We start from the raw sequence: 27,891 nt of genomic DNA on the forward strand, positions 1-27,891 counted from the left end.
TAAACTGAACCTTAAACACTTTGACGTTGAGAAACATGGATGAACGTCTAATTTTGACTTGAGAGCCGGTAGAGTATAACACCTCTCCAAGGGGGAAAGACACACACCAGACAACAGACGTCCACTCTCACACACATCTCTTTCCCAATTCATCCGTAGAGCTTGAAGATGACCTGCAAGCAATTAGAGCCCCCGCAAACTCTCTCACTGTCCCAAAACTCATGTTTCTTCTCGTGTGTGAGTGTCATAAACAGGCATAGAGATCTCACTGGTAGTTAAACACATTTGCTATTATGAGTTGCTGAAGCAAATTATTGCCTGTAGTCTCAATGGCTCTTTAATTGCCTTCTGGGTGTTCAGCTATCCAATTACCCAACCACACTCCAAGGAGGTACAGGCTAACACCAGTAATCCATTCTGATGAAATCTACTATTTATTACCCACTCACCCACACTCTCCCTTTCTCATTCACCAACACACACACAACCTTAACATAACGAGGGAAAATGTTTTTAATTCTTGTGCAACTGAAAATCTCTGTGCAACAAACACCACCAAACAAACCTGATAACCCATGTGCTCCTTGAGCGTCCAACAGTAAAATGTCTTGAGGGCCCCCTAAGTAAAGGTGTATGCATGTTTGTGTGTAGTTATTCACATTTGTTCAGTACATGTGCTAGGGGTGAGGAAATGGTGTCAAAGCTTAATACTGCCAAAAGTTATTTCCACGTCTCTAGAGTTGCCTGTTACACAATCTGTGATTACATGGTGAACTCGCCCTGCTTTACGTTGTCTCTTTGTCCATGATTGAGAGCCATTGATTGCAGAGCTGAGCGCTCCAGATCACCCCTGGACTAAAGTTTGTTTTTCAGATTATTCTGTTGGTTTAAGAGGCTTTTGGCGGAACTGAACTATATTATGTACTTCTGTGTGTGTATGTATGTCACAGCTAATTAACAGTGAATTAAGTGTCAGTGGTAAAACTACAAAATCAGGACGTACCAATTTGAAGTAAGCCAATAAGAACCACTTTTGCAGCCCGCTATTGTTCCTGATATTTTCCATTCTTCACCCCCCCCCCCAAAACAAGGTGAATTTACACTGATCCTAATCTAATAACAAAACCCTATTTTTCTGCTCTGTGAAAAGCCTCCACCCAGATATCTGGCGGGCTTAGCACTTCATTAATCGGCCAATCACTTGTACTAAAAAACATGTCCTTTTGAAAACTGAGGCACCCTGGTGAGAGAGAAGGCTGGATGCAAGGGGATCAAAGAAAAAAAAGTCATGTAGTAACAAGACACTGTTGAAGCTACTGCTAAATCCTAATAGAAAATCTGTCATGCAGTGCCCCCTATGGCTATGGACACTTAATAGTTACTTACATATTAACTTATTCGGCACAAAATCTCAAACACTAATAATGACCAACAAACTCTCATAATGTAACAACCATTTAACATTTTAAAGCAATATATTTAACACTGAGAAGTTCCATGCTGTTCATATTCACATAAATAGGCCTACTCTCATTCATCGTCAATAGTTATGTCAATTCATGTTCAGATTGTGTTATGGTTCAAAATCCTGATAATAAAAAATAAAAAAATCTATAATATGTTAAATATATCAGCTTAATATAAAACATTTGTTAAAATGATTCAGTCAAAATGAAATAAAAGTTCCTTGCCTAATAATACAAAAACTATTTGTAAAAAATACTTTTTGTATCATCAGACCTTGAGGTCCAGATTTGAAAGGCCCTGGTTCAGTACAAGTAATTTAAGGTGGACACTAACTGCCATGCAACAAGAGTGCCCTCTGTTGGTCAGAGAACCAAAATGCCTTCTATTCTGGCATCCTGGATATTAAAACGCAAACTCAGTGGAAATGCATGGCATGGCAGTTTTTCCCAACATTATGCTATAAAAGCAATTTTGGTTAACAAAAAAAAACTGTATTGGTGCTGAATAGTCTTTAGCCAAGGCAGTCCTCATAGGAAGGTCTTAGGAAAAGGGTCAGATTTGGGCATTTCTGACAGAAGGCTTGGCTCCTGAGTGGCTGCCAGCTCTCAGTGGAGCCTTGGCAGAGTTGTCTCAGGAGGCCCGTAACAATTTATTCTCTCCTCCCCTCCTGGAAAGAATCACTGATGGAGCACTATTGAATAAGTGAAAGCAAAGGCTCTACTTGGACCAATCTATTGATATCAGACACATGCTAAGCTTGATGAAAGGAGAGAGAAAGGATGCATTTTAGGGGTATTTGAAGGGCCTGTGTTGGATGGTACAGCAATAGATTTGGGGATAAACTCCCCTATACCATCACCTCAGTTCTGAGACTGGATGCCTCCAGGAATCAAAAAGAAGGGGAAGATATTTTAAGTTCAGGGGTTCATCAACAGTTCATCATCTACTGGGCTCTGACAGGATGGGCTGCTGTCTGTCGTCCCATATGACTGGGGGGTTTTACACCCATCTGGTGATGTGGCGGGGGACTCAGGGGACTCGGTTCTAAGCACCCTTGGAAGGTAGACCTGTGGACACAGAGAGACAGTACCAGTCAAATGTTTGGACACACCTACTCATTCCAGGGTTTCTTTATTTTTACAATTTTCTACATTGCAGAACGATAGTGAAAACATCCAAACTATGGTACTGTACATGTGCAGAAGGGAGAGGGTGAAAGGGATACCTAGTCAGTTGCACAACTGAATTAATTCAACCAAAATGTGTCTTCCACATTTAACCCAACCCCTCTGAATCAGATGTTTGTGTGGCTGCCTTAAATCAATGTCATCACCACAGGGGAAGCAGTTGTTGGGGGTTAACTGCCTTGCTCAAGGGCAGAGCGGCAGATTTTTCACACCTTGCCGGCTCAATGATTCGAACCAGCAACCTTTCAGATACTGGCCAAACACTCTTAACCGCTAAGCTATCTGCCGCCTAGATTGAGAGACAGAAATAATATACGATATGTTCTGAAACTCTTAAGTTGGCATTGTTTCTACGATTCATGTCCTCATTTTTGTGAAAGAACTGGGATGGGTACCACCATATTGCTTCGCCCCTTCCAAACAGATTTTAACTTCCGTCTATAAATTCATGGTGAAGGAATAAACCTGTTACTGACCATGTTGCTGTCCGCCAATCCATCCAAGGCATCCTCATCCTCCTTCAACTGCAGGCAGAACAGAGACTGTTAGTGTCTAAACACTAACACACGAACACCACACGAACACCACACGAACACCACACGAACACCACACGAACACCACACCTTGTAGTTGTGAGGGCTGAGGTACTTGAAGTGTCCGAAGCAGGTGTAGCTGATGCAGATGCAGACAGTTACACACAGGACCACCAGAGTGAAGAGAGATGTGTCTGCCATGAACCCTGACCCAAAAACACATACAGAAGTGTGAGGATACGTTAAAAATTGTGCTTTAACTCGAGCAGGTAACTTCAGGGAAACAGCCAAGTTAGAAGAAGAAGAAGGGACATAAGTAAGCCTCCTATGTATGAGAGCTCCAGTAAACATCCAGGCGTGTGCGTTACCTGTCCGGAGGACGGAGAAGAAATAGAGCCAGATGAGGCAGATGATGGGTGCAGCCAGGGCTTGATTGACAGCTCCCAGGTGCACCTGTCTGTCCAGGCGGGCGGGCAAGTAGGCAAAGTACAGGTTGTGTTTGTCCACTAGATGCTTCAGCATCAGGTACAGCAGACCTGGACACACGGAGGAGAGGGAATGTAACTTTAGGTCAAGTTCAGCAGTGTGTGTGTGTGTGTGTGTGTTGCCCATCACTCACCGAAAGGCACTATGACAGGGCAGGTGATGCTGTAAGCCATGATGACAGTGAACACACACAGGGTCCACCCGTACATGGCTCCGTACTCAAACTCATACGCTTGGTTCTGCAGACAGGACAAGGTTAAATCACACATCATCTGAACTTCATCCATGACTACGTAGATAGAAAAGGTCAACATTGAGCTGATCATTCCATACTAACCATGGATGACAGATTGTTGTCTATTTCTGTTCTGTATATCTCAATCTGAACTTCCTGTAACGTTGAGCCCTGATTGATACAGGGGCGGAGTCTTAGTCTCACCTGTTTGACATACTTCCTCTCTGCGGCGGAGCGAGCCAGCGCCATGCGGATGGTGTAGAGCAGTAACCCTGGCAACCGCAGCAACTCCATCCCAGAGCCCACCAGGCCCGCCGTGATGACATAATTCACAAAGAACGCCCCCTGGTCAGGCAGGAACACACACCTGAAGGAGGGGGAGATGAGGCAAGGGAAACAGAACGAGATAGAGAAATGGACACAATAAATTAGATGCTAGTTATTATACAGGGACACAGTAAATGAGATGCTAGTTATTATACACGGACACAGTAAATGAGATGCTAGTTATTATACACGGACACAGTAAATGAGATGCTAGTTATTATACACGGACACAGTAAATGAGATGCTAGTTATTATACAGGGATGCTAGTTATTATACACGGACACAGTAAATGAGATGCTAGTTATTATACATGGACACAGTAAATGAGATGCTAGTTATTATACACGGACGCAGTAAATGAGATGCTAGTTATTATACAGGGATGCTAGTTATTATACACGGACACAGTAAATGAGATGCTAGTTATTATACACGGACACAGTAAATGAGATGCTAGTTATTATACACGGACACAGTAAATGAGATGCTAGTTATTATACACGGACACAGTAAATGAGATGCTAGTTATTATACACGGACACAGTAAATGAGATGCTAGTTATTATACACGGACACAGTAAATGAGATGCTAGTTATTATACACGGACACAGTAAATGAGATGCTAGTTATTATACACAGACACAGTAAATGAGATGCTAGTTATTATACACGGACACAGTAAATGAGATGCTAGTTATTATACACGGACACAGTAAATGAGATGCTAGTTATTATACACGGACACAGTAAATGAGATGCTAGTTATTATACACGGACACAGTAAATGAGATGCTAGTTATTATACACGGACACAGTAAATGAGATGCTAGTTATTATACACGGACACAGTAAATGAGATGCTAGTTATTATACACGGACACAGTAAATGAGATGCTAGTTATTATACAGGGATGCTAGTTATTATACACGGACACAGTAAATGAGATGCTAGTTATTATACACGGACACAGTAAATGAGATGCTAGTTATTATACAGGGATGCTAGTTATTATACACGGACACAGTAAATGAGATGCTAGTTATTATACACGGACACAGTAAATGAGATGCTAGTTATTATACACGGACACAGTAAATGAGATGCTAGTTATTATACACGGACACAGTAAATGAGATGCTAGTTATTATACACGGACACAGTAAATGAGATGCTAGTTATTATACACGGACACAGTAAATGAGATGCTAGTTATTATACACGGACACAGTAAATGAGATGCTAGTTATTATACACGGACACAGTAAATGAGATGCTAGTTATTATACACGGACACAGTAAATGAGATGCTAGTTATTATACACGGACACAGTAAATGAGATGCTAGTTATTATACACGGACACAGTAAATGAGATGCTAGTTATTATACACGGACACAGTAAATGAGATGCTAGTTATTATACACGGACACAGTAAATGAGATGCTAGTTATTATACACGGACACAGTAAATGAGATGCTAGTTATTATACACGGACACAGTAAATGAGATGCTAGTTATTATACACGGACACAGTAAATGAGATGCTAGTTATTATACACGGACACAGTAAATGAGATGCTAGTTATTATACACGGACACAGTAAATGAGATGCTAGTTATTATACACGGACACAGTAAATGAGATGCTAGTTATTATACACGGACACAGTAAATGAGATGCTAGTTATTATACACGGACACAGTAAATGAGATGCTAGTTATTATACACGGACACAGTAAATGAGATGCTAGTTATTATACACGGACACAGTAAATGAGATGCTAGTTATTATACACGGACACAGTAAATTAGATGCTAGTTATTATACACGGACACAGTAAATGAGATGCTAGTTATTATACACGGACGCAGTAAATGAGATGCTAGTTACTATACAGGGACGCAGTAAATGAGAAACTAGTTATTGGGAGAGAAAGAGAGGCAGGTCAGAGGCATAGATAAAAGTGTATCACTCACTCAAACCTTAGCTTCCCATCAGCCAGAAACTCTTTGTCAAACAGCCAGCGGAAGAACACAGCCAGACTGTGGTTAGAAAAGAGAGCCAATCACATAAGATAAATGTAGTACAATTACAGAAACAAAAACATGATTTCATATTTCATTGATTATCTGGATTAATCATTAAGTGATCAGGGCGGGGTAATTAATTACCTGGTGAGTCCAAGAGAGGGCAGGATCAGAACCATGAACAGGAGGAAGATGTACAGCTTGTGCATCATAATCAACTGCTCCCTGGACCTACAGTACATAGATAACAGTGGTGGAAAAAGTAAAGATACCGTAAAAGAAAATGACTCAAGTGAAAATCATCCAGTAAAATACTACTTGAGTAAAAGTCTAAAAGTATTTGGTTTTACTTAAATATGAAAAGAAAAAACATAAATCATTTAAAATTCCTTATATTAAGAAAACCAGACGACACGATTTTCTTGTTTTTTTTTTCAATTTTATGGATGGTCAGGTGCATAGTTCAACACTCAAGATAATTTACAAAAAAGGCATTTGTGTTTAGTGAGTCTGCCAGATCAGAGGCAGTAGGGATGACCAGGGATGTTCTCTTGATAAGTATGTGAATTAGACCATTTTCCTGTGCTGCTAAGCATTCAAAATGTAACGAGTACTTTTGGGTGTCAGAGAAAATGTAAGGAGTAAAAAGTACATAATTTTCCTTAGGAATGTAGTGAAGTAAAAGTTGCCAAAAATACAAATATTAAAGTACAGATAACCCAAAAAATGGCTTAAGTAGTACTTTAAAGTATTTGTACAGATACAGTATGTCAGTGAAGTTACTGTGTATGTGTACCTGTTCCAGTGGCACTCTCCCAGAGTTGAGTAGTACACTATGGTGGGCAGCAGGGCAGAGAAGGACCACAGAAGCAGAGTGGGGAAAAACTGACTGACCACAGCACTCTGTCTCACACACACATACAAACAAACAAACAATACATTACACTGTTGCATACAAATCAACACTAATTGAATACACAGCAAATGGCTCCCAAGTGGCACAGCGGCTTCTCAATGCTAGAGGTGTCACTACAGACCCTGGTTCGATCCCGGGCTGTATCACAACCGGCCTTGATCGGGAGTCCATTAGTGCAGCGCACAATTGGCCTAGCTTCTTCCGGGTTAGGGGAGGATTTGGCTGAGGTAGGCAGTCATTGTAAAATAAGAACTAGTTCTTAACGGACTTGCCTAGTTAAATAAAGGTTAAATGAGCACCAGCATTCCTCTGGCCTCGCCACACCAGCATTCCTCTGGCCTAGCCACACCAGCATTCCTCTGGCCTCGCCACACCAGCATTCCTCTGGCCTCGCCACACCAGCATTCCTCTGGCCTCGCCACACCAGCATTCCTCTGGCCTCGCCACACCAGCATTCCTCTGGCCTCGCCACACCAGCATTCCTCTGGCCTCGCCACACCAGCATTCCTCTGCTCTCGCCACACCAGCATTCCTCTGCTCTCGCCACACCAGCATTCCTCTCACCTCGCCACACCAGCATTCCTCTGGCCTCGCCACACCAGCATTCCTCTGGCCTCGCCACACCAGCATTCCTCTGCTCTCGCCACACCAGCATTCCTCTCACCTCGCCACACCAGCATTCCTCTCACCTCGCCACACCAGCATTCCTCTCACCTCGCCACACCAGCATTCCTCTCACCTCGCCACACCAGCATTCCTCTGGCCTCCCAACACTAGCATTCCTCTGGCCTCGCCACACCAGCATTCCTCTCACCTCGCCACACCAGCATTCCTCTGGCCTCGCCACACCAGCATTCCTCTCACCTCACCAACCAACCAAATACAGTTACAGTATATTCTATTTTATTCTAGTAGATAGTGACTCACGTTGAGGTAGTAGATGGGCTTGGTGACGTTGAACTTGTCCATGGTGCTGATGATGATGGAGGGAGTGGTGAGGAAGGTGAGGAGGAAGAAGAGGAAGAAGTTGAGCAGCAGGCATCGGACCCACCAGCGGAAGCCCTGCACTGAAAGGTTGTCCCTGGGACAGAGAGAGAGAGGTATGGAGGGAGGAGAAAGAGAGGTATAGAGGGAGGAGAGAGAGGTATGGAGGGAGGAGAGAGAGGTATGGAGGAGAGAGAGGAGAAAACAGAGCAGAAAAACAGGAAGAGAGGTTATTTTCAACATGATAGAATATACTGTACCATTGTTATCAAACAGCACACTGTAGGTTAGGTTATAGGGGGACTCACCAATACACATTTCTGGGATGAGGGGCATAGTCAACCCTCCAGTTCCTCACTTTCAGAGTCGCGCTACAAGACGAAGGTTGGGGCTCTCGGCCACACCCACACCTCACTGCACTGTCCCCATTTCCACAGTCCAGGGCGTTGAAGTCCTTCAGAATGCTGAGGGGAGTGAGTGACAGCTGTCAATCATCATGTTTACATAACCCAAGAAAGTGGATACATCAACTAATATTGTTTCCACTAATGATGGTACAGTCATCAATTCCATGTTAATTTTCCTGTTGGGTCAGAACAAAAGCCTGCACTCCCTGAAGCTCTCTAGAGCTGGGGATGGTGAGAGACGCAATCTAAGGTTGGAGAATCATTTCTATCATTATCATCAATATGACACTTAGCCCCTCACCAGCCCCAGAGATGAGAAACTCACTATGTGGCCATTGCCTCAGACTGCAGAGTGACGAAGACCATCCCTAGAGGGTGCTGTGGCACAAGCTCTCTCTGCGTCCTCACCTCCTCCAACAGACCTGCCGCTTGACCACGGAAGTACTCTATGGCATCTACCTAGAGCCACAGAAAACATACATACATAACATACAGTGGGGCAAAAAAGTATTTAGTCAGCCACCAATTGTGCATGTTCTCCCACTTAAAAAGATGAGAGGCCTGTAATTGTCATCACAGGTACACTTCAACATGACAGACAAAATGAGAAAAAAAAAATCCAGAAAATCACATTGTAGGATTTTTAATGAATTTATTTGCAAATTATGGTAGAAAATAAGTATTTGGTCAATAACAAAAGTTTCTCTCAATACTTTGTTATATACCCTTTGTTGGCAATGACAGAGGTCAAACGTTTTCTGTAAGTCTTCACAAGGTTTTCACACACTGTTGCTGGTATTTTGGCCCATTCCTCCATGCAGATCTCCTCTAGAGCAGTGATGTTTTGGGGCTGTTGCTGGGCAACACAGACTTTCAACTCCCTCCAAAGATTTTCTATGGGGTTGAGATCTGGAGACTGGCTAGGCCACTCCAGGACCTTGAAATGCTTCTTACGAAGCCACTCCTTCGTTGCCCAGGTGGTGTTTTTGGGATCATTGTCATGCTGAAAGACCCAGCCACGTTTCATCTTCAATGCCCTTGCTGATGGAAGGAGGTTTTCACTCAAAATCTCACGATACATGGCCCCATTCATTCTTTCCTTTACACAGATCATTCGTCCTGGTCCCTTTGCAGAAAAACAGCCCAAAAGCATGATGTTTCCACCCCCATGCTTCACAGTAGGTATGGTGTTCTTTGGATGCAATTATTTTTCCTCCAAACACGACGAGTTGAGTTTTTACCAAAAATTTATATTTTGGTTTCATCTGACCATATGACATTCTCCCAATCTTCTTCTGGATCATCCAAATGCTCTCTAGCAAACTTCAGACGGGCCTGGACATGTACTGGCTTAAGCAGGGGGACACGTCTGGCATTGCAGGATTTGAGTCCCTGGCGGCGTAGTGTGTTACTGATGGTAGGCTTTGTTACTTTGGTCCCAGCTCTCTGCATGTCATTCACTAGGTCCCCCGTGTGGTTCTGGGATTTTTGCTCACCGCTCGTGATCATTTTGACCCCACGGGGTGAGATCTTGCGTGGAGCCCTAGATCGAGGGAGATTATCAGTGGTCTTGTGTGTCTTCCATTTCCTAATAATTGCTCCCACAGTTGATTTCTTCAAACCAAGCTGCTTACCTATTGAAGATTCTGTCTTCCCAGCCTGGTGCAGGTCTACAATTTTGTTTCTGGTGTCCTTTGACAGCTCTTTGGTCTTGGCCATAGTGGAGTTTGGAGTGTGACCGTTTGAGGTTGTGGACAGGTGTCTTTTATACTGATAACAAGTTCAAACAGGTGCCATTAATACAGGTAACGAGTGGAGGACAGAGGAGCCTCTTAAAGAAGAAGTTACAGGTCTGTGAGAGCCAGAAATCTTGCTTGTTTGTAGGTGACCAAATACTTATTTTCCACCATAATTTGCAAATAAATTCATTAAAAAACCTACAATGTGATTTTCTGGATTTTCTTTCTCATTTTGTCTGTCATAGTTGAAGTGTACCTATGATGAAAATTACAGGCCTCTCATCTTTTTAAGTGGGAGAACTTGCACAATTGGTGGCTGACTAAATACTTTTTTGCCCCACTGTATATACACTGCTCAAAAAAATAAAGAGAACACTAAAATAACACATCCTAGATCTGAATGAATGAAATATTTTTATTCAATACTTTTTTCTTTACATAGTTGAATGTGCTGACAACAAAATCACACAAAAATGATCAATGGAAATCAAATTTATCAACCCATGGAGGTCTGGATTTGGAGTCACACTCAAAATTAAATTGGAAAACCACACTACAGGCTGATCCAACTTTGATGTAATGTCCTTAAAACAAGTCAAAATGAGGCTCAGTAGTGTGTGTGGCCTCCACGTGCCTGTATGACCTCCCTACAACGCCTGGGCATGCTCCTGATGAGGTGGCGGATGGTCTCCTGAGGGATCTCCTCCCAGACCTGGACAAAAGCATCCGCCAACTCCTGGACAGTCTGTGGTCCAACGTGGCGTTGGTGGATGGAGCGAGACATGATGTCCCAGATGTGCTCAATTGGATTCAGGTCTGGGGAACGGGCGGGCCAGTCCATAGCATCAATGCCTTCCTCTTGCAGGAACTGCTGACACACTCCAGCCACATGAGGTCTAGCATTGTCTTGCATTAGGAGGAACCCAGGGCCAACCGCACCAGCATATGGTCTCACAAGGGGTCTGAAGATCTCATCTCGGTACCTAATGGCAGTCAGGCTACCTCTGGTGAGCACATGGAGGCCCCACAAAGCAGCCCCACAAAGAAAAGCCACCCCACACCATGACTGACCCACCGCCAAACCGGTCATGCCACCGGTATGTTGCAGGCAGCAAAACATTCTCCACGGCGTCTCCAGACTGTCACATGTGCTCAGTGTGAACCTGCTTTCATCTGTGAAGAGCACAGGGCACCAGCGGCGAATTTGCCAATCTTGGTGTTCTCTGGCAAAGGCCAAACGTCCTGCACGGTGTTGGGCTGTATAAACACAACCCCCACCTGTGGACGTCGGGCCCTCATACCACCCTCATGGAGTCTGTTTCTGACCGTTTGAGCAGACACATGCACATTTGTGGCCTGCTGGAGGTCATTTTGCAGGGCTCTGGCAGTGCTCCTCCTCCACGTCTCCTGATGTACTGGCCTGTCTCCTGGTAGCGCCTCCATGCTCTGGACACTACGCTGACAGACACAGCAAACCTTCTTGCCACAGCTCACATTGATGTGCCATCCTGGATGAGCTGCACTACCTGAGCCACTTGTGTGGGTTGTAGACTCCGTCTCATGCTACCACTAGAGTGAAAGCACCGCCAGCATTCAAAAGTGACCAAAACATCAGCCAGGAAGCATAGGAACCGAGAAGTGGTTTGTAGTCACCACCTGCAGAACCACTCCTTTATTGGGGGTGTCTTGCTAATTGCCTATAATTTCCACCTGTTGTCTATTCCATTTGCACAACAGCATGTGAAATTGATTGTCAATCAGTGTTGCTTCCTAAGTGGACAGTTTGACTTCACAGAAGTGTGATTGACTTGGAGTTACATTGTGTTGTTTAAGTGTTCCCTTTCTTTTTTTGAGCAGTGTATATACAGTGCCTTGCGAAAGTATTCGGCCCCCTTGAACTTTGCGACCTTTTGCCACATTTCAGGCTTCAAACATAAAGATATAAAACTGTATTTTTTTGTGAAGAATCAACAACAAGTGGGACACAATCATGAAGTGGAACAACATTTATTGGATATTTCAAACTTTTTTAACAAATCAAAACTGAAAAATTGGCTGTGCAAAATTATTCAGCCCCTTTACTTTCAGTGCAGCAAACGCTCTCCAGAAGTTCAGTGAGGATCTCTGAATGATCCAATGTTGACCTAAATGACTAATGATGATAAATACAATCCACCTGTGTGTAATCAAGTCTCCGTATAAATGCACCTGCACTGTGATAGTCTGAGGTCCGTTAAAAGTGCAGAGAGCATCATGAAGAACAAGGAACACACCAGGCAGGTCCGAGATACTGTTGTGAAGAAGTTTTAAGCTGGATTTGGATACAAAAATATTTCCCAAGCTTTAAACATCCCAAGGAGCACTGTGCAAGCGATAATATTGAAATGGAAGGAGTATCAGACCACTGCAAATCTACCAAGACCTGGCCGTCCCTCTAAACTTTCAGCTCATACAAGGAGAAGACTGATCAGAGATGCAGCCAAGAGGCCCATGATCACTCTGGATGAACTGCAGAGATCTACAGCTGAGGTGGGAGACTCTGTCCATAGGACAACAATCAGTCGTTTATTGCACAAATCTGGAGTGGCAAGAAGAAAGCCATTTCTTAAAGATATCCATAAAAAGTGTCGTTTAAAGTTTGCCACAAGCCACCTGGGAGACACACCAAACATGTGGAAGAAGGTGCTCTGGTCAGATGAAAACAAAATTGAACTTTTTGGCAACAATGCAAAACGTTATGTTTGGCGTAAAAGCAACACAGCTGATCACCCTGAACACACCATCCCCACTGTCAAACATGGTGGTGGCAGCATCATGGGTTGGGCCTGCTTTTCTTCAGCAGGGACAGGGAAGATGGTTAAAATTGATGGGAAGATGGATGGAGCCAAATACAGGACCATTCTGGAAGAAAACCTGATGGAGTCTGCAAAAGACCTGAGACTGGGACGGAGATTTGTCTTCCAACAAGACAATGATGCAAAACATAAAGCAAAATCTACAATGGAATGGTTCAAAAATAAACATATCCAGGTGTTAGAATGGCCAAGTCAAAGTCCAGACCTGAATCCAATCGAGAATCTGTGGAAAGAACTGAAAACTGCTGTTCACAAATGCTCTCCATCCAACCTCACTGAGCTCGAGCTGTTTTGCAAGGAGGAATGGGAAAAAAATTCAGTCTCTCGATGTGCAAAACTGATAGAGACATACCCCAAGCGACTTAGAGCTGTAATCGCAGCAAAAGGTGGCGCTACAAAGTATTAACTTAAGGGGGCTGAATAATTTTGCACGCCCAATTTTTCAGTTTTTGATTTGTTAAAAAAGTTTGAAATATCCAATAAATGTCGTTCCACTTCATGATTGTGTCCCACTTGTTGTTGATTCTTCACAAAAAAATACAGTTTTATATCTTTATGTTTGAAGCCTGAAATGTGGCAAAAGGTCGCAAAGTTCAAGGGGGCCGAATACTTTCGCAAGGCACTGTACACATTCTGTATCACTCACCTGGACAAAGCATAATATCACATTACAGGCAAGAAAACATACAAACATTCAAAAATAGTACCTTAGGAAGAACAGAGAGAGTATCATCTGTGTGAAATGCCTGACACGTTGCTCCACAGTCACTCACTACAAGCCCCATCAGACTGAAACACCCATCTGGATACACCGACCGAATCTCACTGCTCCTAACACAGCCCAGATCCCGCAACCCCTCTCCTGGCTTTCTCTTGGTATTGTCCCTCTCACCTCCTGACAGTTGCGGGTGCGGCAGCAGCAGAGGTGACCACATAGACGAGGGTTGATCACCTCCCTCTGGCCCCCTCGCTGAAGTACCCGCTCGTAGTAGTGCAGGTTCTTCTCTGCTCGCTTCCTGAGAGACAGAAAACAACAGGATTTAGTGTAAACGAAAGGTAGGGAAGGATCAGTCAGTCAATCCAGACTGCTATATCTGACTACATGTCAAATCAGAAAGAACTACACGCTCTTTAGCGTGGCGTTACCGTGGCAGCTTGACGTTACTAGGGCAACGTGACATTACTTGGCTATCTTCACGATAGTTACCAGGGCAACTTGGCAGCGTGACATTACCAGGGCAGCTTGGCAGCGTGACGTTACTTGGCTATCGTGACGTTACCAGGGCAGCATGGCAGCGTGACGTTACCAGGGCAGCGTGACGTTACCGTGGCAGTTTGACGTTACCAGGGCAGCGTAACATAACCAGAGCAGCGTGGCGTTACCAGGGCAGCGTGGCGTTACCAGGGCTGCGTGACGTTACCAGGGCAGCTTGCCAAAGCACCGACCTTTCCTTGTCCAGGTGCATCAGCTGGGCCACATCATATGTCAAGTGCACTTCACACACACGGCAGGTAGGGTAGGCCTCACTGCAGAACAGGCAAGGGGGAGAATAGAGGTGAGGATAAGGCACAGGGTCTAAATATATACAGGTACATGTATGTCCAATGTTCATCCTTGTAAGCCATTGTCTGCCCATTCAGGCAAGTTATCACTAGTCAAACTGAATCACTTTTATTACCATGGTGAAGACAAAGACACCACAGATGTGGGTGTATGTTCAGAAGACAGGGTTAGTGGGTGAGTGTGGACCCCCCATGTTGGGAGAATGGTGCGGTCCAGTCTACTTACGTAAAGTGGGTCCTGATGTCCTCTTCACTGGCTTCTTTGGGGATGGAAGACGCAAACAGGGTGTTTCTGGTCTACGGGGGGAGCAAAGCACACTCATTAGTATCAGTAATAACTACTAGTGAGGGGATGAACTGTTGGTTTTGTGACAGATGGATCAGAGGAACTGACCAGCCCTCTGCCCATGCCCTTCATCTGGGAGGTGTGTCGCCTAAGCAGTAACACTGTCAAGATCAGGTAGATGACTGCAAACACTGTGTGTATCCACAGCAGGTTATTACTGAGGAAATCATAACAAACAAACGGTTACCTAAAGCATTAAGGAACCATTATAATGGAAGTTCATATTATATACAATGAAAGAACCACACATACATACAGACACATGCATGCACGAACACACACTTACTCCTTCTGAAGATTACCCACAGTAGTCCTTCCGAAGTTGTACGGGTCATTTCCTTAAAAAAATAACATATCACACTTAAATTTCCTGAGACTGTTAAAACATTTAATTATAGCAGGATAAGAGAACTGACAGCAATATTGTTGTTGATTACAATGTTGAAAGAGTAAATGTAAAAGAACTCTGCAATAGTTATGCTTCAGTCAGTGGTAAGTAACACCATTGTATTGAAAGAGATTAACTTTCACTGCCACACATCGGTGGTAGGTAATGTCGTACAAAAGAGGATGTTTATACTCTCGGTCTCGCGCTGGCAAAAGTGAGACATAGCAACGAAACAATGTTGTGTGTACAGAGTGATTAGCATGGCAGAGTGTTATGTTAAACACTGTTTATACATCTGTTATGTGTGAGTAGTTTGAGTTGAGTTTGAGTTGTTGTAAGTAATGTCGTTGTTACATTTATAATGAAGCACTGCCTGGCAGTGTTGTGTTTGGGTTCACATTGCATTGTGAGAGTGTAATACAGTAAGGTTCTTATACAGTAATATTGAGAGTTTTGTAACAATGTTGTGTTGACAGGGTGGGGTTTGCATTATATTAGTGTTGTGTTGACATGGTGGTGTTTGCATTATACTAGCGTTGTGTTGACATGGTGTGTCACACCCACCTAGCAGGTTACCAGACAGGTTGACAGGCAAGATGACAGTCACGGAGATGATGGTAACCAGCACCAGGAGGGTGATCAGGTGACGCTGGAAGGACAGGTAGTGGACAGCGTCGATCCCACAACGCGCCTTCACCATCTCCTCACTGGAAAAAGAAACACAAATTGAGGGTGCAACCTCAACATACGAAAACAATGACTGCCCCGCCCACCCACAGAAAGAGAGAGAGCAAGAATACTCACTCCATTCTGATGATGTAGGGGAGCCAGGAGCAGCATCCCTAGAGAGGAAAAAGAAAGATAAAGATGACTATTAGATGGAGTTGATGATGGTGATGATTACAACATCTCCCTCACCAATTCGTGCTCCGGCTCCTCCACGTTGGACACACAGGACGACATTCTCCCATAGCGGCGGTGTGATGTCTCACTGAACCTGAAACACAGACGGCTACGGTCATCATCATTGGGACAGGGCAGGCGGGTCGGGGTCAATAGGACACATCTCTATAGACAATTAATTCAACTATTGGCAGGCAGTAACACCCACTGCAGAATTTAGGTAGGTGTGTTTATATTGTTTTTCTCAGGTTTCAACCGGAAATTATACTGTTTGATGTCATAACGGACCCTTCCCTGTCAGAGATCAGCGCCAGGCGGCCATAGTCCCACAGCTTCCTCCTGATGACGGAGAAGAGGATCAGCAACGCCTGAGACAAGTACACAACAACAGAATGAGGAAATGGCTTGATTTGTGTGCATGTGTTGTGTAACGCTATCCTATTAGGGTTTGGAATCACCCTTATGTGGTCATATGAGTTTCAGTATGAGTGTCAGTTAATGCAACACACACACACACCAAGAAGAAGCTGAAGTCCAGCAGCAGTACAACAGGCACCCCTCCAAAGTTGTTTCCCTTGAGGACGGTGCTTTCTGTGGAGCTGAAACAACTGCTATTGTCCACATGATGTGCACTGCCATTTTTCACCAGCCCCCACCAAGTGGACATCACAGCAGCTGAATAAAAAACATTGTTCATATCAAGATTGTATCACAATGTTACATGTTACAATGTGTCAGTTCAACGAAATGATAGACAAGTATTGGAGACTGAGCATGACATTACAAATACAACATTTATTTTTATTTTTATCAGTGACAGCAATATTTTGTATCTCCGAAATTAGGTGAAGTATATTTCATCTCATTGACAGTGTGTCACGCGGGTCAATCCCTGAACAGCTGTTAGCTTCACGTAATGTTTGCTAGCACGTAGTAAGCTACCTAGCTATACATTGCAATTACTTCCCTGTTATAACTTAGACATAAACACATGATAAAAATAGTTTGAGACAGCGAAAAGTTGACAAATCCCTAAAACGCAAGCTAAACTAGTGCATATAGTCTAGTGGTTGCTAAAACAAGTGGCAACATTAACTTCCGCATTTCATGGTTTTTGTCTCGTCTCCAAATGTTACAACACGATTTAAATTGCATCAACCTGATTTGGCAAGACTTCTGAAGACATACATACCTGGGACAGCCTCTGATACCCGAAATTACGGGGACAAAACTTTTAGCGGTAATAACACAGATAGGAACAACAAAGTTGTGGTCACTGGACCTTCTTCTTTAGGATTTGGTTGGCGGATCGATTCGAACTTTTAAATGCCTACGCCGCCTCCTACTGTACTGGAGTGTGAGCCCAGTCATGGCCTACTTACATTAAATCATCCTCATTCGTCCTGTTCCAAGACACCACCACCTACACTAAGTAAAAACCCACTACCCTATTCCACTACTTTAAACCAATCTGCTCCTGCACCATGCCAACGGCCTGGGAGAATGGGACAGCACCCCTCAACACATCCTGTAACTCTTCTGAAGTCAAATCTTGTATACCCTAAAACTTCTCTGCAGCTGCCACTACAACCTCGATTTTCTGTGATTTACGTTACAGTTGATAACCATTGCTATGAACGCTAAGAAGCCAACCTTACTGAAGCATAAATCATTCGTTGCCCTATCCCTCGGTGCTGGCACACATTTACTACTCACTGGGATCCACTCAGGATCCCTTGACTCATCCCCCACTACTTTCTTCACTGCTTATGACACCTTCTGCACTACTCTGACTCTGGCCACTTCAAATTGCCTCTCTCACATTGAACCCCTTCCAATCCCCAGAAACATGAGCACCCCTACAGTTTACACAGACAACTTAATGCACCAAAACTACACAATCCTGCACACTTCCCACATCTTGGAATCTCCCTCCTACACACTGCTGAAACGTGACCATAAATGTAACACCTGAAACAGCTCAGTGGATTCTGCACAAAATCTCTAACTGGAAAACTGATATATCCTAACATGACTCAAATGTTAGGATATATGTATGTGTATATATGTTCGGTAGAGACTCAAAACTCACTAAAAAAACTGACAATGACTCTTGTGTTTCACCACACTCCCCACCTGGTCTAAGTCACACAAAACATCCGGTGTCACAAACACCAGGAATTTAACTGCAATTGCTCCACATCCACATTTACCGCTACTGCAATAATCACTCCTTTTTCTATGGTATATTGGGGATCGCACAATTGAATGTACATCCCGCCACCTACTATGCGGGATGGAAACAGGATACCCCCTAAAAAAACTGAACAAACTACCAAAAAATAAAACAAAAGTGTTTCTGTTAAAAAAATACAACAGATCTGATCCCTACACAGTCTCAAGGGGAACCCGGTGCCAGTACCCCTTGAAAATCAGATGTCAAATTCTTAGGTCCTAAAAACTTTTCTGCCGCAGCCACAATAATGTCCAGTTTCTTAGACTTCTTTGAGACACACTATAATTCTGACAGGTTGTACGTCCTCCACCCACTGGAGGGCAACTACTATTGCCAACAGTTCAACTGAGTATACTGACAGTTCATCTGTTAGTCTTCTATATATCTGCAAATCAAAATCAGGAACGTTACCACTTGCTCCTGTGCGCCAACTATCTAGGTCCTTGGATCCATCTGTAAAAAGTGGTAAAAATGCATAAAAGCCTTTATCAATGTAATTGTCAACCAGTTTCCCTATATCACTGACTTCTGACCAATCTTTTATTTTCTCTACCAATGTTAGATCAACAACAGGATCTTGTTCCTTGTGTCACTGGACCTATATGAAGCTGGCCATAATAAGCTAGCCTATGTGAAGCTAGCCATAAAATGGTGGAATTTGCAGTTGGCCTTCAAAATAAATGTCCCTCAATGAAAGTGATGCAAATTTGTAAAAATAGTGTAATAATTTTGGGCTATTCCTCTTTACTAAACTGTTTCAGTTCAGCAATATTCTTGGGATGTCTAGTGTGAACTGCTTGCTTGAGGTCATGCCACAGCATCTCAATCGGGTTGAGGTCAGGACTCTGACTGGGCCCACTCCAGAAGGCATATTTTCTTCTGTTGAAACTATTTGGTTGTTAATTTACATCTGGTTTGGGTCGTTGTCCTGTTGCGTTACCCAACTTCTGTTGAACTTCAATAGGCGGACAGATAGTCTCACATTCTCCTGCCAAATGTCTTGATAAACTTGGGAATTCATTTTTCCGTTGGTGATAGCAAGCTGTCCAGGCCCTGAGGCAGCAAAGCTGCCCCAAACCATGATGCTCCCTCCATCATACTTTACATTTGGGATGAGGTTTTGATGTTGGTGTGCTGTGCCTTTTTTTCTCCACACACAGTGTTGGGTGTTCCTTCCAAACAACTCAACTGTAGTTTCATTTGTCCACAGAATATTTTGCCAGTAGCGCTGTGGAACAGCCAGGTGGACTTTTGCAAACTTCAGACGTGCAGCAATGGGTTTTTTGGACAGCAGTGGGTTCTTCCGTGATGAACGAGTATCGTAGACTCATCAACTGAGATGTTAGCATGTTCCAGAGATTTCTGGAAGTCTTTAGCTGACAGTCTAGGATTCTTTTTAACCTCATTGAGCATTCTGCGCTGTGCTCTTGCAGTCATTTTTGCAGGACGGCCACTCCTAGGGAGAGTAGCAACAGTGCTGAACTTTCTCCATTTATAGACAATTTGTCTTACCGTGGACGTTGGGTGCTTGATGAACATCAAGGCTTTTAGAGATACTTTTGTAACCCTTTCCAGCTTTATGCAAGTCAACGATTCTTAATCTTAGGTCTTCTGAGATCTCTTTTGTTTGAGGCATGGTTCACATCAGGCAATACTTCTTGTGAATAGCAAACTCAATTTTGTGAATGTTTTTATAGGGCAAGGCAGCTCTAACCAACATCTCCAATCTCGTCTCATTGATTGGACTCCAGGTTAGCTGACTCCTGATTCCAATTAGCTTTTGGAGAAGTCATTAGCCTAGAAGTTCACATACTTTTCACAAGCTACACTGTGACTGTTTAAATTATATATTCAATATAGACAAGAAAAATACAATAATGTGTGTGTTATTAGTTTAAGCGCACTGTGTTTATCTATCATTGTGACTTAGATGACGATCAGATTAAAAGTGATGACCAATTTATGCAGAAATCCAGGTAATTCCAAAGGGTTCACATACTTTTTCTTGACACTGTATTTGGACTGGATAATGCTAAACAAGGTTGGAATGTTGTTATATAAGCTCGAAAAAATACAATAATGAGTTAATTTGACAAAAATTTAAAATCTGTTGAAATCGTACTGTGGATGTATTTGACTTCAGGATTGCATTTGGGGCGTATGTATTTCACTGCACAGCCTCGTGGATTGTGGATCAATGAAAATGGGGTATATGTCTACTCAGTGACACTCACAGAACACTGCTGTGAAAAGTTTGCACAAATATTTGCATCGCAGCTCTTATTGCAGGACTTGAAACCATTGTGATCCACAATCCATAGGTAAGGCTGTGCAGTGTAACATGAATGTCCAATACACATAGTACGTTGACTGATAAGCTTAATGTGGCTCATTTCACAGTGGTTTCAGATTCCCGCAATAAGAGCTACGACGCTAATATTTGCGTAAACTCTTCACAGTTGTGTTCTGTAGTTGTCATTGATTAGACTGATAGATGCCACAGTTCATGGAGTATATTTAGGTGGTTTACATGATTCACTTTCCTACTAACCTTCTGAAAGTTGACGGTGCTAAAATCTTGCCAATCCATTCATTATTCTACTAACTATGACTGTGTGAGACATGTTTTCCATAATGTACGTTTCATACATATACATTCCAACAAAGAACACCATCACAAATAGTGTTTAACCATTTATTGAGTACGGAGACAAATGGTAAAGGTGTCTCAGGCAGTATTTGAAATATATAAATATGGTGAAACATACCAATCAATGTATACTGTGTCAAATGTAACGCCTCACCCAGCAGACTGTAGACCAATCGCATTCACGTTGTCATGCTGCGTCACGCCATTGCTAAGCATTTACAATCCCTTCTCAAAGTCAGGGTATTAGTCAAGTAACTTGTCTATTTTCCTCAAAAGTACATCATGTCACGATTCCACAGCATATGATATTACAGAGAACCCGTCAATTATCTCACATCTAGGAAAACATTTGTAAGAGGCTCAGTGTTGTTTGGAAGATGCTTTTAGAGTGTGTCACTCCTATGTGCTGTTGTTAGTTAAGGTCAGCTCATGGTCAGTGCTTTTACAATGGTGAGGATGAGTCATGTTCACCCCTGAGTGCATGTCTTGTGAGGTTTCAAAGTACTTCAAATCAAATCAAATCCATTTTATTTGTCAACATACACATGGTTAGCAGATGTTAATGCGAGTGTAGCGAAATGCTTGTGCTTCTAGTTTCGACAATGCAGTAATAACCAACGAGTAATCTAACCTAACAATTCCAAAACTACTACCTTGTACACACAAGTGTAAAGGGATAAAGAATATGCACATAAAGATTTATGAATGAGTGATGGTACAGAACGGCATAGGCAAGATGCAGTAGATGGTATCGAGTACAGTATATACATATGAGATGAGTAATGTAGGGTATGTAAACAAAGTGGCATAGTTTAAAGTGGCTAGTGATACATGTAATACATAAAGATGCAGTAGATGATATAGAGTACAGTATATACATATACACATGAGATGAGTAATGTAGGGTATGTAAGCATATTATGTAGCATTGTTTAAAGCGGCTAGTGATATATATATACATCAATTTCCATCAATTCCCATTATTAAAGTGGCTGGAGTTGAGTCAGTGTGTTGGCAGCAGCCACTCAATGTTAGTGGTGGCTGTTTAACAGTCTGATGGCCTTGAGATAGAAGCTGTTTTTCAGTCTCTCGGTCCCTGCTTTGATGCACCTGTACTGACCTCGCCTTCTGGATGATAGCGGGGTGAACAGGCAGTGGCTCGGGTGGTTGTTGTCCTTGATGATCTTTATGGCCTTCTTGTGACATCGGGTGGTGTAGGTGTCCTGGAGGGCAGGTAGTTTGCCCCCGGTGATGCGTTGTGCAGACCTCACTACCCTCTGGAGAGCCTTACGGTTGTGGGCGGAGCAGTTGCCATACCAGGTGGTGATACAGCCCAACAGGATGCTCTCGATTGTGCATCTGTAGAAGTTTGTGAGTGCTTTTGGTGACAAGCCAAATTTATTCAGCCTCCTGAGGTTGAAGAGGTGCTACTGCGCCTTCTTCACGACGCTGTCTAAGTGGGTGGACCAATTCAGTTTGTCCGTGATGTGTACGCCGAGGAACTTTCACAAGCACTCAAGTTGCTCCTGAGACTGTTCTCCTCCACCTCCACCTGCCTGGTGCACTGGCCATATGGTCTGAACAAGTAAATGCACTGGCCATATGCTCTGAGTGTTCTTCAACTGTGTGTGTGTGGGTGTGTGTGAGCGTGTGTGTGTGTGTGTGTGTGTGTGCGCCTTTTTGGAACTGAACAGACCAGTGTTAAGTATAATTATCTGCAAAAGAACAGGAAGAAATAACTGAAGTAGTACTTCCTCAAACTTCTTTATCCTACGAACATGAAACCGAAACCAGCTGAGGGAATCCTAGGATCAGATTTTGTAAATAGGTAATGATGACAGGACAGAAAAACAACAACATTTTCCTGGAAGACAGTAAGTAACTCATAGTCCTAATAGACATGTCAAAGTTCATAAGTATCTTGATTGAGAATGAACAAAAGGACCTCCCATGGCAGTATGCTTCCTACATACTACCTCTCACCAATAAATAAATACATCAACACTATGACTTGATTGAGTCATGAAGTTATTGTGCGCTCTGACGATGTCATTTTTTTTCTTTGAAAATGTCTATTTGATAAAGACACATGTATACATAAGGCTCTTCTGTGGACACTGTGTTAACAAACCCCCAAATGAGCTTCAATGCCATACAACACTCCTTCCGTGGCCTGCAACTGCTCTTAAATGCTAGTAAAAGGAAATGCATGCTCTTCAACTGATCGCTGCCCACACCCGCCCGCCCGACTAGCATCACTACTCTGAATGGTTCTGACTTAGAATATGTGGACAACGATATATACCTAGGAGTCTGGCTAGACTGTAAACTCTCCTTCCAGACTCATATCAAGCATCTCCAATCCAAAATTAAATCTAGAATCGGCTTCCTATTTCGCAACAAAGCATCCTTCACTCATGCTGCCGTAAAACTGACTATCCTACCGATCCTTGACTTCGGCAATGTCATTTACAAAATAGCTTCCAACACTCTACTCAGCAAATTGGACGCAGTCTATCACGGTGCCATCCATTTTGTCACCAAAGCCCCATATACTACCCACCACTGCGACCTGTATGCTCTCGTTGGCTGGTCCTCGCTACATATTCGTCGCCAAACCCACTGGCTCCAGGTCATCTATAAGTCTTTGCTGGGTAAAGCTCTGCCTTATCTGAGTTCACTGGTCGCCATAGCAACACCCACCCCTAGCACGCGCTCCAGCAGGTATATTTCACTGGTCATCCCCAAAGCCAACACCTACTTTGGCCGCCTTTCCTTCCAGTTCTCTGCTGCCAATGAATGGAACAAATTGCAAAAATCCCTGAAGTTGGAGACTTATATCTCCCTCACTAACTTTAAGCATCAGCTGTCAGAGCAGCTTACCGATCTCTGCAGCTGTACACAGCCCATCTGTAAATAGCCCATCCAACCAGCTACCTACCTACCTACCCCATCCCATATTTGTTTTTGTTCTTCTTCTCTTTTGTACACCAGTATTTCTACTTGCACATCCTCATCTGCACATCTATCACTCCAGTGTTAATTTCTAAATTGTAATTACTTCGCCACTATGGCCTATTTATTGCCTTACCTCCTTACTTCATTTGCACACACTGTATACAGATTTTTCTATTGTGTTATTGACTGTACGTTTGTTTATCCCATGTGTAACTCTGTGTTGTGGTTTTTGTCGCGCTGCTTTGTCGCGCTGCTTTATCTTGGCCAGGTCGCAGTTGTAAATGAGAACTTGTTCTCAACTGGCCTACCTGGTTAAAAAAAAGTGAAATAAAATAATTTTTAAAAATACCCTTAACCTGTATACTGCCAACATAATTTACATGAATGGATTACCAACTGGGGTCATTTAGACCTCAAAATTAAACTATTGGAAAAAGCAATAATGATGGCAGAATATCTTCTTAATTTTTATCAAAACATCATTAGACATGTAAATAACATTTTATAAAAAATATATTTTCTTATTTTAGCAAAATTACAGTAATTGGCATATTCTAACTAACTAACAAAAATATGACATAGTTGTATTTATACTGAACAAAAATAAACACAACATGCAACAAGATTTTACTGGGTTATAGTTCATATAAGGAAATCAGTCAGTTGAAATAAATTCATTAGACCCTAATCTATGGATTTCACATGACTGGTCTGGGGTGCAGCCATGGCTGGGCCTGGGAAGGCATACGCCCACCCACTGGGGAGCCAATCAGAAAGAGTTTTCCCCCCCACAAATGGGCTTAATTACAGACAGAAATACTCCTCAGTTTCATCAGCTCTCCGGGTGGCTGGTCTCAGACGATCCTGCACATGAAGAATCCAGATGTGGAGGTCCTGGGCTGGCATGGTTACACACGTGGTCTGCAGTGTTTAGTCCAGTTGGACGTACTGCCAAATTCTGTAAAACGTTGGTAGAGAAATGAACATTGAATTATCTGGCAACAGATAATGAGGTGGCAGGTAGCCTAGTGGTTAGAGTGTTGGGACAGTAAGCCACTGTTCCTTGGTAGGCTGTCATTGTAAATAATATTTTTTTCTTAAATGACTTGCCTAGTTAAATAACGGTGGACATTTCTGCCTTTAGCATGCCAATTGCATGCTCCCACAGAACTTGAGACAACTTTGTCATTGTGTTGTGTGTCAAAACAGCACTTTTTAGAGTGGCCTTTAATTGTCCACAGCACAAGATGCACCTGTGTAATGATCATGCTGTTTAATCAGTTTATTGATATGCCACACCTTTCAGGTGGATGGATTACCTTGGCAAGTGAGTAATGCTCACTACCAGGGATGTTAACAAATTTGTGCACAACATTTAAGAGAAATACACTTTTGTGCGTGTGGAACATTTCTGGGATATTTTATTTCAGTTCATGAAACATGGGACCAACATGGGACTTTACATTTTGCGTTAATATTTTTGTTCAGTATATTTCCTTGCCACACAGTCAGCAGTAGCATGAGTGCTAGTGAAACAATGGACGTGGTAGGGCCCATGGCAGGATGCTTCAAAAAGCATGTCTAAAACCTTAAAGTAACTTCAAATCAAATGTTATAGCAACCCAAATACAGGTTGAATACATTCACTTAGGTTGGAGTCATTAAAACTCATTTTTCAACCACTCCAAAAATTTATTGTTAACAAACTATAGTTTTGGCAAGTTGGTGCATGACACAAGTAATGTTTCCAACAATTGATTACAGACAGATTATTTCACTTTTAATTCCCTGTATCACTATTCCAGTGGGTCAGAAGTTTACATACACTAAGTTGACTGTGCCATTAAACAGCTTCTGATAGGCTAATTGACATCATTTGAGTCAATTGGAGGTGTACCTGTGGATGAATTTCAAGTCCTACCTTCAAACTTTCAAGTCCTACCTTCAGTGCCTCTTTGATTGACATCGTGGGAAAATCAAAAGAAATCATCCAAGACCTCAGAAAAAAATTGTAGACCTCCACAGGTCTGGTTCATCCTTGGGAGCAATTTCCAAACTCCTGAAGGTACCAAGTTCATCTGTATAGTACGCAAGTATAAACATCATGGGACCACTTAGCCGTCATACCGCTCAGGAAGGAGACGCGTTCTGTCTCCTAGAGATGAACGTACTTTGGTGCGAAAAGTGCAAATCACTCAGAGAACAACAGCAAAGGACCTTGTGAAGATGCTGGAGACAACAGGTACAAAAGTATCTATATCCACAGTAAAACGAGTCCTATATCGACATCACCTGAAAGGACACTCAGCAAGGAAGAAGCCACTGCTCCAAAACCGCCATAAAAAAGCCAGACTACGGTTTGCAACTGCACATGGGGACAAAGATCATACTTTTTTGAGAAATATCCTCTGGTCTGATGAAACAAAAATAGAACTGTTTGGCCATAATGACCATCGTTATGTTCAGAGGAAAAAGGGGGAGGCTTCTAAGCCAAAGAATACCATCCCAAATGTGAAGCATGGGGGTGGAAGCATCATGTTGTGGGGGTGCTATGCTACAGGAGGGACTGGTGCAAGTCACAAAATAGATGGCTTCATGAGGTAGAAAAATTATGTGGACATATTGAAGCAACATCTCAAGACATCAGTTAAAGCTTGGTCGCAAATGGGTCTTTCAAATGGACAATGACCCCAAGCATACTTCCAAAGTTGTGGCAAAATAGCTTAAGGACAACAAAGTCAAGGTATTGGGAGTGGCCATCACAAAGCCCTGACCTCAATCCAATAGAACATTTGTTGGCAGAAGTGAAAAAGTGTGTGCGAGCAAGGAGGCCTACAAACTGACTCAGTTACACCAGCTCTGTCAAGAGGAATGGGCCAAAATTCACCAAACTATTGTGGGAAGCTTGTGGAAGGCTGGCCAAAATGTTTGACCCAAGTTAAACAATTTAAAGACAATGCCAATCAAACACTAATGGAGTGTATGTAAACTTCTGACCCACTGGGAATGTGATGAAAGAATTAAAAGCTGAAATTAATAATTCTCTCTACTATTATTCTGACATTTCACATTCTTAAAACAAAGTGGTGATCCTAACTGACCTAAGACAGGGAATTTTTACTAGGAATAAATGTCAGGAATTGTGAAGAACTGAGTTGAAATGTATTTGCCTAAGGTGTATGTAAACTTCCGACTTCAACTGTATATACTATTATAGGACTTCTGGTACTTAAGTATATAACATTCTCTGTAGAATAAAACATTTTCGGGGGAATACACACCAATACAGCAGCACTATGTGTACATCTAGAGGATAGCTGGTTTCTGTATTACAGTTCATACCACTTACAGATTCGTACGAGCTGTTTTGACTGAAACTGAGCATATACAGAATGGAAGTTAATTTAGATGTTGTACTCGGTCATACCTAACTTCAACCAGATATAACCATAGGCAAGTACATAAGGTGCTCCATCGCTGCAGGTGATCCATCTATCTGGTCAAAATCAGTGATACAGCCCCCCCCCCCCCCCCCCCTCCACCCTCTGATAATATGTATACGTTAAAATGATGTCTCTCGCTCTCTGTGTAGATTTACAGCTTATCGGATTTCTGTATTGCAGTTCTGTCAAGTATTAACACCATTGGCAGACTTCTTATACAATTGGCAGATTTGTA

At 42.7% G+C, this 27,891-nt stretch overlaps 2 protein-coding genes across 3 annotated transcripts in view; one reads left to right on the top strand and one right to left on the bottom strand.

The window, feature by feature from the left end:
- The window catches only part of LOC110522328 (very long chain fatty acid elongase 4), a 466,463-nt gene that overhangs the window by 140,759 nt on the left and 297,813 nt on the right, over window positions 1-27,891 (top strand). The window lies entirely within an intron of this gene.
- On the bottom strand, window positions 1,443-18,121 carry tmem63a (transmembrane protein 63A). 2 transcript variants are annotated; one of them, XM_036975895.2, is made up of 23 exons: window positions 17,562-18,121; window positions 16,887-17,044; window positions 16,658-16,737; window positions 16,385-16,463; window positions 16,271-16,308; window positions 16,031-16,173; window positions 15,365-15,416; window positions 15,127-15,235; window positions 14,959-15,029; window positions 14,616-14,696; window positions 14,062-14,185; window positions 8,901-9,034; window positions 8,477-8,632; window positions 8,112-8,265; window positions 7,065-7,171; window positions 6,413-6,499; window positions 6,218-6,283; window positions 4,113-4,275; window positions 3,807-3,912; window positions 3,556-3,723; window positions 3,278-3,393; window positions 3,131-3,178; window positions 1,443-2,534 (listed from the first exon to the last, which is right to left on the bottom strand). In XM_036975895.2, exons 2-23 carry the CDS (start codon window positions 17,034-17,036, stop codon window positions 2,385-2,387), a joined length of 2,382 nt encoding a protein of 793 aa, XP_036831790.2. In that variant the 5' UTR covers window positions 17,037-17,044; window positions 17,562-18,121; the 3' UTR covers window positions 1,443-2,384. The 2 variants fall into 2 exon arrangements, with proteins under 2 accessions (XP_036831790.2, XP_090089059.1); XM_090232933.1 differs by having other exon boundaries at window positions 16,658-16,708; window positions 17,562-17,697.

Source organism: Oncorhynchus mykiss, chromosome 4, assembly GCF_057628025.1.
Source record: "Oncorhynchus mykiss isolate SJ-2025 chromosome 4, ASM5762802v1, whole genome shotgun sequence".
In the NCBI taxonomy this organism is placed as follows: Eukaryota; Metazoa; Chordata; class Actinopteri; order Salmoniformes; family Salmonidae; genus Oncorhynchus; species Oncorhynchus mykiss.

What these genes read in the sequence shown, in the direction of transcription:
- tmem63a (XM_036975895.2), bottom strand. Translation starts at nt 17,036, where the DNA reads ATGTCCACTTGGTGGGGGCTGGTGAAAAATGGCAGTGCACATCATGTG. An exon ending in AGGAGCCGGAGCACGAATTG is followed by an intron (nt 16,309 to 16,384) that starts GTGAGGGAGATG and finishes TTTCCTCTCTAG; the next exon opens with GGATGCTGCTCCTGGCTCCC. An exon ending in CCCTACATCATCAGAATGGA is followed by an intron (nt 16,174 to 16,270) that starts GTGAGTATTCTT and finishes TTCTTTTTCCAG; the next exon opens with TGAGGAGATGGTGAAGGCGC.